This window comes from Pteronotus mesoamericanus, unplaced genomic scaffold (genome assembly GCF_021234165.1).
Source record: "Pteronotus mesoamericanus isolate MK-2021 breed Mesoamerican mustached bat unplaced genomic scaffold, CSHL_Meso_final contig_1064, whole genome shotgun sequence".
NCBI classification, from domain to species: Eukaryota; Metazoa; Chordata; class Mammalia; order Chiroptera; family Mormoopidae; genus Pteronotus; species Pteronotus mesoamericanus.
Genome location: NW_026555008.1, coordinates 30,846 through 45,496, shown reverse-complemented (window position 1 = coordinate 45,496; position 14,651 = coordinate 30,846). Strand labels below are relative to the sequence as shown.

Sequence of the window (14,651 nt, the reverse complement as noted above, 5' to 3'; positions counted from 1 at the left end):
GTGTTACAATTGAGTCTATTACATTGGTCCTTGTGAAAAGTTCTTACTGCAAAGGGACATTTCACAATAAAATTATACAATGCACCAAAGAGTGATTTGCTCTTTGTGGACAGATACATAGCTGTACAGCTGAAAACAGAAAAGTCTCTCAACGTTTTAACTAACTTTTACTTTGGAAATAGGTAAATTTAACTGAAGAAAAATAGCTGTTGAAATTTTATTAAAAATCTGTAAGATACCAATTCCTGTAAATAGACTCATTTTTTAATACATGAAGTAGGTTATTTACAGAGCAGTTTCTTCAGTGCCATTATGACACCCTTGTTTCTAAAACTGTATATAATGGGGTTAAATAAGGGAGTCATGATAGTGTAGGAAAAAGAAAGCACTTTGTCGGTTCCTGCTGAGTCTTGGGTCTTGGGTCTTAAATATGTGATAATGGCTGATCCAAACAACAGCGCCACAACTATAAGATGAGAGGAGCAGGTGGAGAAGGCTTTGGTCTGACTTGTGGCTGCTGGCAATTTAAAAATGGTAGAGATGATTTTGCCATGGGAGACAAGTATCAACAGAAAAGGAATGGCGATGAACAGCACAGTAACTACGTAGACTAGCATTTCATTTACAACGGTGTTCCCACAGGCCAACGTGAGTATTCGGGGGATGTCATAGAAGAAGTGGTTGATGACGTTAGAACTACAAAAGGAAGAGAGAAAATCTGGAATGTCTGCCCTATTTGGACTGGAATGCCATTGATCCAGGAGCCAGCCACCAGCTGGATGCAGAGCTTGTAGTTCATAACTAGGGGATAGTGCAGAGGGTGACAAACGGCCATATACTGGTCATAGGCCATCACGGCCAGAAGGAAACACTCAGTGACTCCCAGGACAAGGAAGAAACACATTTGTGCAACACAGGCCACTAAAGATATTGTTCTTCTCTGGGTCCAAAGGTTCGTAAGCATTCTGGGAAGTATAGCCAACACAGAGCAGATTTCCAAAAAGGCAAAATTGCCAATGAAAAAGTACATGGGGGTCTGGAGAGCAGGGTCTAGTTTCGTTATTATAAATACAGTGCCATTGCCAATCATTATCATGATGTAGAGGGTTAAGAATAATCCAGATAGAAACCACTGAAGATGGGGAACATCAGCAAAGTCCAAGAGAACAAATTCTATCAATTTAGTTAGATTTTCCTCTGGTGGTTTTTCTTGGTGCTTCATCTGTGGAAAGAAGAAATTTACCCAGTGCTTTCATTTTTACCTTCATGGATAAGTGCCTGTTCTTTAAATTGTAACTGGACATTTGGATTGGTTTTCATGGTCACTGCAATTGTTTCTAATATAAGAATATTATTATTAATACATTTCCTACTTTTCAGTGTAGATACTAAACATTATCACTGTAAAATTCCCTTAAATTATTTTTAAGATCATTGTTCATCCTTCCTGAATACAGCTCAGGATAAACCAAATTATGTTCTACTCAACACAGACACTGGAAAAACGGCTGTTGTTGAAAGACAGACCCACAGATTTGCCATATAATCTGTCTTTTAATGAATTACACTTCTTTACAACCCAGTTCTATATTAAAAAATTATACTTTTTAATTGCCCAGTGCAACTCTTCATTTCTCTTCCATCATTTGATTACCTTGAACATACATATCCTTATTATACAATTCATATTATTAGTAGTTTACAGAGAGAAGGAGAGGGGTAGGGGGAGAGAGAGAGAGAATGAGAATTTTATTGCACATCGTGGAATAAAACAAATTATTTTTTTGTAGAATACTGAGTGGGGAATATAAGAGGGTTCTATTCTAGAAAATTTGCCTGGGAACACAGATACAGATAGAAGCAGTAAAGAGGGAAGCTCTGGAAACACAGGACTGGCCTAGTAACACACATAACGAGGCCAGTCCTGTGTGTTACCTGTGTGCATGCGTGTGGGCAGGGGTGAAATGCATCACCTGGGATGTTTACCTCATGTGTTGGGTGCCCCTCCAGTGTCTTTGTTGTTCCTTAAAAACAACACTTTAGGCAACCACTTCTAAGCTCAGTGTTTTTAGACATAAAGATACTGACACTGACTAATGACAGGTAATTTGACCATTTGCACAAAAGTTTTAAGATGGCACGTCAGAGCTTAGGATTTTTAAAAATTATTGGACTTGAGTTTGACTCCTAACTCTAAACTTGGTGTGAAATGAAACAATTGTTTAAATTTTCCAAGGCTTACTTCCAATATGATTGGTAAAATTTCCTGTCAATATCTGTTATTAGTTATGGTTTTATAATTATAATTATGAGTATGATATTATGTTCTTAAATCTTTAGTCTTCAGGGTTGAAACACCTTGCCTAGTAAAATCGTACTTAATGAAGTTATTGAGTTATGTGTTGGTAATTACTTTTTCCCATTGTTTCCCATTCATTTTATTGGGGCCAGGACTACAGTAAGGAGAGTGACACCTCTTGGGTACAAAATTTAAGAAGCACTGACTTATTTTCACAGGTGGTTGATTCTGCATTGTACCATCTGGAAAGTGTGTTTCTCCTATGCATGTTTTTCTCTAGAGGGGAACAAGGTGGAAAGAACAGATTTATTTTTTGTGCTTTAACAAGGTTATCTGATTACACTTCTTTCTTGTAAATGTTTAAGTTCTTGTTATTCAACAGAGATAAAATAAAATAGTTTTATTTTAAACTCCAGCCTTTATTCCTTGAATAAATCCAAATAATTAAGGGAATATGTACAATATTTTAATTTGTTACATATTAGAAGCTACCTAAGCTTCAGTTATATTTATATATTGGATATAAAATGTCAAATTAATTATTGACATTAATAAAACACAATGTAGAACTTAAGAGTTTCTATTGAACGTGATTAATTATATCTTTTTTCCATTAAAATAAATGTTCTTTGGATTCCCTAATGGTTGTACATTTATTTCATGGATTGTTTTACTTTAAATCTCCTATTACAATATCAAGCTGAATACATGAATATTAAACTTATTTGTTATGTGTTGGCTCAAAATGAAGCTTTCTGTAATGTTATCTATACCTAGAAAATATTCTTCAATATTATAGTTTTCAGTATTTTGAAGTGACTTAACACCACTATTTATCATTTCATTATAAATTTTACTTACTAGAATTAGAATATGAAAGTTTGCTTTATTACAATGACAAATATCCTATTATAAGTTAAATATTAATTTTAAATTTAAAAACGTACTAAAGCTTAATATAAGTATAAAGTAGTTCATATTTACCTTTTTTATTTGGGATGTTGCCGATTTTTCTTACTATAGAGAGTTTAAATATTTAAATTAATGTGGGTGAAATCACTTGTTTCATTCACCTTAACACAGTCTGTTCTTTCTAAACATGAGATGCACTTTAAATAAAAGTAGTCATCTCTGCCCCAGGGATCTCTTCCACCTGACACATTTAAATTTTTAATTAAAATAATATTTTTGACACTCTCTGCTTTGCCATGTGTATATTTTTCCCCTGAAAACTCTCACTTTACCCAGAATTCTCTTTCCTCAGCCTCTCCATGGAATAGAGTGTTCAGTGTACCTTATTTCTTAGACACAAATAGGGTGCTGAGTAATACTAATTGAGACCTTCCAATATTGACACACACTCTATTTTTACTTTATTTAATATAAATGCTTATATGGGGCCTCTGTTCCTATTAGGTGGAAATCTTGAACTGGCTTTTTTTTTTAAGGATTTAAAAAGATAGATTTTATTTTGCTTGTTTGTTTTGTTGATTAAGTTCCACTCATAGGTGAGATCATATGGTATTTATATATATAACCAGAAACATTGACATGAACAAATTGATGGTAACCAGAGGGGTGGGGGAGGGGGATAACAGGGATAAAAGGGAAAGGTTGTCAAGGAACATGTATAAAGGACCCATGGACAAAGACAGAGCGGGGTAGGATTGAGGGAGGGGGAGGGTAGGATGGGGGGAGTGGGGGAGGGAAAATGGAGATAGCTGTACTTAAACAAAAATAAAAATATTTTATTTATTTATTTTATAGAGATGGAAAGGGAGGGAGAGAGGGTGAGAAGTGTCAAGGTGCAAGAGATATGTCAATTGGTTGCACATTCCCAACTGGGGCACCTGGTCCGCAACCCAGGTATGTGTCCTGACCAGGAATTGAGTCAGTGACCTTTTGGTTAGCAGGCTGGTGCTCAATTCACTGAATCACATCACCAGGGCGAACTTGTTTTTCTTAAAACATTCTTCCTAATACGTTCCTTGATTACTAAAGGCTGAACCATATAATGGTAATAAATGTTCTGAAGACAGATATTGTTTTTATATACAGAACCAATATATCTGTTTCTTCATGACCATCTGAGCAAACCTGAGATTTAGCCGTTGAGTATATTAAGCATAGTTCAAAATTAAAATTTTAACTCAAGATAAATATTAATAGGGAGAAAGTTTACCTTATTTTTTTGAAGCATATCATTGTCTTTTTCCAAATTCATCTTACATCTTTAAGGTATGAATACTGTCAAACTTTTCTTCTAATAAAATGAGAATCTGGCAAAAATCCAGTTGAGATAATAGGAAAGGTGTCAAGGAAACAGTCTTTAATTCTGGAAAAGACAGATTGTATTCAACACTTACATTGTTTAAAAATATTGGGTTGGAATCAATTTCTCATGATAAAAGCAGGATGTTGCTTCCTATTATTTCGTAAATGGTGATTTCTAAAGGTTTATGCTCATGAGAGAAAGCATTTACAAGAGAGGAAGCTCCTATAGTCATGTGATACTAGAGGGTGACTAGAGGAATTTATTACCGAGTATCAGGATTCATTTGCCATCAGGAAAGACCAGGGAGGAGCAGGCAGTGAGATGCCTCAGGGGACCCACATGTGACCAGCACAGCACCAGAGTGAGAGGCAGCCAGGCCTGACCACTGCAGGTGCACACCCAGGAGGCGGCTTAGCTGAAAGGGAGTTCCAAGCTCTAGAATTAGCCCAGCGTAGGATCATGTATGGACAGAGAGATTTCTGATGTCACAGAGTATAAAATCCAGAAAAAGGCTCAAATACAAATGAGAACATATCATTTGATGAAGAGAGCTTACCAAATTGGCAAATTAGGGACCACAAAATAAATGCTATAGGGGCAACTTAGCAGCCTCAGAGGAAAAAAAAATAATAAACTTTTCTTAATTGCTTATACTGCAGCAAGGAAAACTCCCAGGAATACACAAGTTTAAGTATTTTAGGGAGTGAGATCATAAAAGTAGCCTAAGGAAAATTGAACTCTAACTCAAAATTTGGAAAAGCAAGATGTAAAGATTGAAAAAAACTCTTTGAAAAAATAAATAATTGTGCATTATAAAAAGAAACAAATCTCGAGAGTAAAGTCAAATAGAATTGATATAATGGAAAAATAATTACAAATAACATCTCAAATAAAGTGCTCTTATTCTTAAATACTGAGGAACACTCCAAAATATAAATAAAAAAAGAAACTAAACAAACGAAGAACATTTTACAGAAAAGATAAGAAAGTAATCTTTTAAACATATAGATACTCAGCTTTATTTATAAAAAATTAAACTTTGATCTGAACAATGAATTAGTTAAAAAAACTGAGACATTTCCTATGTATTTTATATGTATAAAGAGGAAGCGGCACGATTGACCTACATCATAACTGTGTTTATTTTTTTAATCAATCAGTAGAACTTGCAGACATATGAAGTTATTCAGTAATAGTATATTGCATCAACAGATTGTAATCCAACTGAGTATAAATAATCTTGTGGGCTATCATTTTCTGACTTTATGATCCTTAATTTTGATATTGTCACATATTCTTTTTTCTCCCAGAGCTCTATGGTGTCTCTAAAAGATGAGTTTTATAACTTATGCAAATTTTTCTGGCACTTGCAACAAGAAGCCTTGGCATGACCCAACCAGAAATACTGGTTAACTTCCATTAACCAGAAATGGAAGTTATTTCTTTATTTGTTGGAAAATATATGTGGCCTGGTTTGCAGTGGGTCCTTGCATAGGTTTGATTCATTTCCCAACAAGTCGGTAGTATCACCACTCTTGAATATATTTTTGTTGTTGACTAATTTTTTGAGGTAAAAGGCAATTAATTTTTCTGAACTCGTTTCAGAAAAAAATAGAGGTGTGGCATTATTGGTGGGAAACATGTTCTTGCGATGTCTAAAAGAAAAGAATTTCCTGGGACCAGCATGGGAGGATGGGGCTCTGTGGTATGGTTTCTTGATGATGTACAATTAAGGGGGCTCCCCTCCTGACTTCTCAGTCTCCCATCTTCGACTGTCTCATCATGACAAAAATTCAACCTTGTCCTCAGTAGGGCCAGGATGAAGGCCCCTGCCCAGAGTCTATGTTCTGTATGAAAGTCCAGTCCAGTCCAGCATCTGGCTAGTTAACGTGTGCTTCCAGCTGTAGTCCATTGCTGTGATTCCTTATCCAGGCTCCTTCCTGGAGGCCATGGGCCATGTGGCAAATAAGGACATGTGACTGTGGAGAGGACAGGTGCATGCGCTATGCAAGTGTGGGTCATGAGCAAGACAGAGAGCTTATTTGTCCTCCTGGGATTATATTAACCTGGACTTGGGGCAGACTAGGTACCCTTTCAAAATAACCAATCAGCTTCCCAGGCTTCAGGGAGCTTTGGATGGATTTACTTCCCAGCCAATGCCTTCTTACCCCAGGCTAGACTGATAGGCCTCTTCGGTCAAGCACCTGTCCCTGCACCGTTTTGACTCTCATTGCACACTGCCTGCCTTCCCCTCCTCCCACCTGGAATCGGGTACCAGAGGAGGTAATTAAGGAGTGTTAACCTTCTTGGTGGAGCACACAATGTTGTGGTCTCCTGGAGTGTGATGCTGTAACTTCCTGGTGAAACAAACTGGCTTATGTTCCCCATTTTATTAATCTCGATGTCTGGTTCCCTTTTGCTCCCCTTTCCAGCTAAATATCAGTGGAAAGAGCATACAATAATAAAAGGTATTAGATATTTGTTCATTTTAAACATCTGTTCATTAAAGAAAATTTAGAAAATAGAAGAAAAAACAGAAAAAATATATATTGGGCATTCTAAATACTCTGACTGAGTTAACTTTAACTCAAAGGATATGCACAGTAAGATGATAACTTGTTTCTGTCAATATGCTTGATTCATGTTGTATGTAATTTTGTTTTATTAACTTTTATCACTATCTGCTTCCCCCCACCCCCACCGCATGAACCTTTCACAATCATTTTCCATTCTAATTTGAGAAGGATTTGACAGTATAAATGATTCAAAGGTGAAAATTCTCAAATATGTTCCTGGCATGCATATGTATGCATTGCTGCTGGTGCCTAGGAATGAAAATCTCGGTGGAATACTACTCAGTTATAAGAAAAGATAACATAATGCCATTTGTGATAACACGGGCAAGTTTTGAAAATATCATGCTAAGTGAAATAAGTCAGACAGAAAAAAGTCAAGAACCATATGATATTGCTTATATGTGGGATATGAAAGTGAAAACCACAAATGAACAAACAAGACAAACAAACACTCATAGACACAGACAACAATGTGATGGTTACTAGAGGGATGAGGGGTGGGTAGGTTAGTAGTAAAGGGTATAGGAGGTCAAATAAATGGTAAAGGAAGAAGATTTGAATTGGGTGGTAGGAATTGGATAGTGAGCACACAATGCAATAAGCGGATGATGTATCATAGAATTGTACACTTGAAATCTATATAATCTTATTAATCAATGTCACCTCAATACATTTAATTAAAAGAAAAAGTAAAATAAAATTAAAAAATTCTCTAGATAAAAGCAGGTTGTTTGGTAAAGTGTTGTCTTGATGTACATTGCTGTATCCATGAGAGCTCCCATTGATCCACACCATTTACACCTGTGGTATAGTTAGTGCTGATTTATTTATTTAAAACATTGTGTGTTTCTGAGGAGTGTGTCATAGATCTCGTTTGGTTTTAATTGCCTTTTACTAGTTACAATTGAGCTATTTTCATTTTCTTGGTCATTTGGATTACCCTCTTTTTTGAAATGCCTCTTCATTTCCTGTCAATTTTTCTCTCAAGTTTTCTGTTTTGAATTTAGAGCACTTATTTGTATGTGTTGTATTAAACATTTTGCATTGAAAATTTTACTCTGAATGGCTTCTTTGGCTGAAGAACACTTCTTCATCAATCCCACTCAACATATCAATGCTTTCCACTATGACTACTAATCTTACTAAAACTATTTTTTCTCACAGTTGAGGCTATAAGGATAATATATATTACCTCTGGCAAGAGTCGTGCTGCATTTAATATTTAGGTTTAAAGATTATCTGGATATTTTTTCCTAAATTATATGAAGTAAGGGTCATTTTTTACACATTTACACTCATTTAAATTAATGTAATTTATTAAAATATCTTTTCTACACTGCAAACTTTTACATATCCAAGTATGTTCATGTTCTAAAGTCATTCAGCAATTATTCTCAAAAGGCTTTCCATATACAGCTGATTTCTTTTTAAGTAAATAATAACAATAAATAGAGTGAGGAACTACAATATATGCTATGATATTTTAAGGAAAATATTGGGACATGAATTACTAGATAGAAGATACTATATATTTTTCTGTAAACAGTTTCAAATAAGCAGTGAATTTTTTTCTGACAGAGACTAGTCCACTAAACATAAGATTTTCTAAATTATTAGTTTCTTATTAAAAATATTACTACTTGGGATATGACCCTAATATCAGAAAGCCCAGTTGAAAATGGCAACATCAAGATTGAGTAAGGACAATCAATTCACTGTAGAGCAGAAAAGGAAAGTGCAAGATAACTTCTGATTAGATAAAAGCAGAATTAAGGAAGAAAAGAGAAAATGCATTCAAATCTGTGGCTGACTCACTGAACATTAAGGAACCATGTTCTCAAGGCCATCCTGCCACCCTTATTCCTCAGAACACATATCATGGGATTAAACATCAAGGTGACAGTGGTATAGAAAAGAGAGAAATTTGTCCTGGAAGAATGTTTGGATTTGGGTCATAAATATGTTATGATTCCAGGTCCTCAGAATGAAGCCACAACTGTGTTGTGAGACAAGCAAGTAGAGAAAGTGCTGGTTCATCCTGTTCCTAACGGTGAGTTCAGGATGGTGGAGAGGAATTTACTGTAGGAGCCAAGTATCAACAAAAAGGGGATCATAATAAACAGCACAGGAACTGTAAAGACCAGCACCTCATGCAGGACAGTGTCCTCAGGGGCCAGCTTGAGTGTTGGGAGGATGTTACAGAATAAGTAATTAACTTGGTTAGATTTACAAAATGGCAGAAAGAAAATATGGCCTGTCTGCCCCATCTTGACTGGAACTCCACTCATCCGAGAGCCAGTCATCATCAGCCAGATACAGAGCTGGTGGTTCATAACTAGAGGGTATTGCAGAATGTGACAAATGGCCACACTGCAGTCACAGACTGTCACCGTCAGGAAAAAGAATTCTGTGTTCCCAAGCATTAAGAGAAAGCATACTTTTGAAACATGGGCAAAGGAAAACAGATTTCTTTTGTGAGTCCAAAGGTTTATGAGTATTCTAAGAAAGCGTGAGAGATACATAACAGATTTCCAGGAAGAAAAAAATTACTGAGGAAAAAACACATATTGGTGTTTGGAAAGCCTGGTCAGCCCTGGTTATGAGGATAATGATGCCTTTTCCCATCAGCACAATTACATAAATGGGACAAATATTACAGAAAGAACCGTTCAGAGACTGGGAATACAATAAAGTCCCCACAGGTCAAATCCCATCATTGAAGTGAAATTTGTTTCTGGTTGGTATTTTTTGGTGTTCCCTCTGTAAAAATAGTAAAGTTAATAATTTATCCTTTTAACTTTTTTATTGCCTGAGGAGATTGAGGAATTAATATATAAATTTTTATTGCCATTCAAATGGCAGCATTTTATATCATAATATTCAAGAGAAAAACTTAATACAGTGGTGAACATCTAAACACAGCAACACAATAAAATATATAGTAAGTTTGCATTTTAATGGAATCGAAGGGCTCTAGAAATAACATTTTTATTTTTTTGTTAGTGGACACGGCACAGTTAGCCTTTGTACTCAACGTACTATGACCAGAGTCCTTCAGCAGGAACATTTGTTTCAGTCACAATTCCCAGTGGAGTGCTCACCAAGAAATTCTGAATTGTACTTCTGGTAACATGACTCCTCCATGTAACCTTTTGCAAACAGAGCATGGATATTCCTTAACTATAATACTGCTATAGCTCTTCCTGATTCTGCATGAATTTCCCCCCCAAATTTTATTCTTGTTTAACTTCTCTATCAAAATCAAATAAATAACATTATCACCAGGCATGATGTTTCAAGAGCTTTCATTTACCCAATCCCATCATGCAGCAGAAAGCAGAAAGTCAATAAATGTATTCTGGCCTATAAATCGGTTAACTAGTAATGAACTTACAAAGTAAATTGCATAGCTAATATTATTTCAGGAACGTTGCCTCTCCATACAGCCTGATGAGTCTTACTGCCTGTGATTAGCTGTTCTCATTAAAACAATTTTCATTTTAATAATGTATCTGAGATGATACATACAGAAATCCAACTTGATCAGTGTAATTATTATAAAATATAATTGTTAGTTGCCCCCAAAATCAAGTACTAAAGTACTGGTTTAAAGTTTTTAGGTTTTTTTCCAAGGAATAAAGAACTAATATAGACAAAGCCACTTCAAAATGGAGTCAGAGCCACTATCCCAGACGCATGGCCTTGCATGTCTTTGTTCTCAGTCAAATCTTTGGAATATTTGGGCAAAATAACCTTTAAACTGGGCCAAAGCAACATTGTATTCCAACTGTTTTCAGAGCTAACAGGGAAGCAGACATCATGACTACAATACTGAAAATTAAAGACATTTTTAGAATTAGCACCACTATGTATTGCTAGAGAAGAACTTAGTTTGTTTGCACCTATAGCAATTTCTTCCTTGGCTTGTAAGTATCCAAAGAAATTCCTTTGTTCTATTCATGTAATTATTTTCCTTCTCTTTCACATAAACACTCCTTGCCTCCATCACAAAACCCAAACACTATTTGGATATCTGCTTTCATCAGTGCTACTCAAAAAGCTATTCTTTGATCTAAAATAAATGCTGTTACCTCTCACTTTAGCTTTTTATTTTTAAGGTTAACAGGACTCCATCCCCCCAAAAGAATCAGGTGGTTTGGAAAATAAAGGTTAGGCAGAAGAAAAAAATTGTATGTGTTTTAAACAACATTATCACCAGGCATGATGTTTCAAGAGCTTTCAAAGTACGAAGAAAAAAATGACAAAATTTGAGAAATCCTATGTATATTATCTTAATTCTACCATTCTTAATATGAAAGTCACTTCTAAAAATATGGTTAGGTAAAAAATTAGGGATTTAATCTCTCTCAATGGAGCATGAATCTTTTTATACAGTGAGTCAAAGAAGCATCTATAAATATAAACCAGTATTGTTCTTAGTAGAAGGTATTTAGTCCAAATAAGTTTCAGTTATTTACCTGATTAATTATTAACACAAATGTGCTGTGTTTATATAGGGTTCTATGATCTCCAAAGCACTTTATCACCAGTTCACTTTCAATTTCCTGCATCATAATAAAAGTGAGAAATCCAAATTTTCAGCTTTGATGTGAGTGCAAAATTTGAGCTTAAATATGTCTTCTTTAACATTGTATCTGTTGAATTTTGTTTCTCAGAGTTCTACTGTGTTCTAAAATAAATAAAAATATCAATACAAAAATCAGATTGACATAAAATAATTTATACATTCTCCTCTAGATTTATTTATAGCTACTGTTTTCCTGTTCTGTAGAACAGTTTAAGTGCATATGTTTTTGCATATATATGTAAGGAACCTTTGTTTTAATAATAATTGATTTTTCCCCTCATAACTGAAACTCATATCTCTTGGCTAAGATAAGACCGAAGGGCATTATGATATGCTGTGTAAGGTGTAATAATACCACAATGGAGACTCTGATCAGTTTACTTCCTGAAGGCTTGCAACTGTCCTAAGAGGAGTTTGACTCTCCTGGCTTGATTACAGGAGAGGAAATCACAGCCCTACCCCAAAGTCGCTTGCTTTCTGAACTCTCCAGAAGCTTTGATTCCTTACACACTTCATCTGATTCCAAATAAGCCTGCAATATTGCATATAGGGGGCAAAAACAAAAAAAAATCGTAGGAAGTTCCTGCTGCTGAGTGTCTTTCAGATCTGTGACCTTTCCTGTATTAGAGGAAATGCAGATGCAGAGTGGCCCAGGAGCTCACGTGACCTCCAGTTGCCTCTGCCTGCTGCCTGAGCAGGTCTGATAATATTTCATGTATAAGAAATATTTGTTTGATTAATTATTTAGCATATCCAGGGAAAATATTTTCATAATTGGGTTGATATGGCAAAACTTCAAAAATTTTAACACATCTATTTTATTGTCATTAAGTTTGAATAGATTTAGTTATTTTACATAGGCCTTATTTTACATATGTCTTTACTACATTTAGTGTTTTAATTTTCAACATTTTTAGTGTCTTACATATTTAAATTTTTTTTACTTTGTCATTTTTGAGTTTGTTTAAATTATTTTTGTCAGCAATGTATAAAGCATTTTACACATTTATTTTTGGTACTGAAAAAAATACATAGTCCCAATTTATGAATCTACCAATAATGTAATCTTTGTTCATTTTGGTTTGTCCAAGACCAAAAGTTCATATATGTAATTCTTTGTATAATATTTATACTGTTAATTATCTTTCTGATTTGTCAAATATAGAACCCCTTCATTGATTCAATACCTGTTGACATTTTTCAGTCTTTTTTGACTTGAAGATTGTTTCATTTATCATAATTAAGTGTTCACTAGCAGTCACTTATTTTTAACTATGTTCATTTTTATAATCTTAAATTTGTCCATCTCAGTATCTATTATTACAAAGGCCTTTTAGTTATTTTTAAAGAAGATATGGTACATATATACAATGGAATACTACTCAGTTAAAAGAAAAGATGAAATAGTGCCATCTGAGATAACATGGGTGGACCTTGAGACTGTTGTGCTAAGTGAAATAAGTAAAATAGAAAAAGTTAAGAACCATATGATTTCACTCATATGTGGGATATAAAACTAAAAGCAACAGATAAACAAGAAAAACCCACAAACAAAAACTCATAGACAGACAACAGTATGGTGGTTACCAGGAGGAAGAGGGGCAGGCAGTAGTAAAGGGAAAAGTGGGTCAAATCCATGGTGGCAGAGGGTGATTTGCCTTTGGGTGGAGAACACGCAATGCAATACATACATGATGCATCATAGAATTGTACCCTTGAAATCGATATAATTTTATTAACCAATGTCACCTAATACATTTAATTAAAAATGACTCTTAATGTTATATATTGATTTATTTGAGTTCACAAAAATTTATTGTTTCTTTCAAAAATCAAAAATAATTTGGTTGATATTGAGATTTCTCTGCTAGATGTTAAATATTCTTAAGACATTTAATAGGAGTTAGAAAAAAGGAAATGGAAGAATTTTCTTTGCTATGTACTTTCATATTTATTGAATAAAAAAGTTATTTCTTTTAATTTACATATTACACTCTCAGTAATAAATCCAAACTATAAATAAAAATAATTTAAATGTCATAAATTATTTGAAATCCTGTCAGTGAGAGGAAGCCAATCTTTTTTTCTGATACAGAGAACAGATTGGTTGGTGGTTGCCAGCGGCAGGGCTGTGAGTGGGAAAAATGGATGAAAGTGGGCAAAAGGCACAAGCTTCCAGTTATAAAATAAGTAAACCGTAGAGATGTTACCATGACTATTGTTAACAGTATTGTATTGCATATGTGAAAGTTGCTGGGAGAGTAGCCCTTAAAAGTCCTCATGATAAGAAAATAATTTTTTGTATGTTGATGGATGGTAAGCAGACTTATTGTAGTGATCATTTTACAATATGTACATACAGTGACTCATTATCTTGTACACCTGAAACCAACATAATGTTATATGTCAATTATACTTCAATTAAAAAAGAAAAATGTTTTTTGTTTTACATATTACAATTTCTTTGTAACAAGTCCAAACTCTAAACAAAAATATAACTAAATCAGAAACCATTTCAAATTCTACCACCGTAAGGAAGGCAATATTCTTTACTAATCCACATCTTCCCAGATATTGCTAATAAGAATACATACTCACTACTGACATGCACAGGCCAAATGCTACATGAAATTATGGAGTGCTATCCTCCTTTGTTTTATAAAATAGAGTTATGATATGTGTACATTTACCTTTTTATTCTTACATGTCAGGAAGGCTTGGAATGTCCTCAGAAAAGCAGATCTGAACTACCGTCTTGAGATGCTCTGTAGTGTTGTTGGGTACACATGTTTTCCAGTGTCTTAATCTGTTCCAGCTGAAAGTACCTTTCTTTTTTTTCCCCCCAGGTCATTTATGCACTATAAAAAAACGTTTAATAAACATTCTTGAACTAACACATGTTATACTCATTCT

At 34.6% G+C, this 14,651-nt stretch overlaps 1 protein-coding gene across 1 annotated transcript; it reads right to left on the bottom strand.

Annotated features, from left to right (window-relative positions):
- Positions 1-281: 281 nt before the first annotated feature.
- Positions 282-1,222, bottom strand: LOC129071581 (olfactory receptor 10AG1-like). The gene is given in 2 exon segments (XM_054574899.1): positions 282-709; positions 712-1,222. Coding segments are annotated over 2 exon segments (939 nt in total).
- Positions 1,223-14,651: the final 13,429 nt, after the last annotated feature.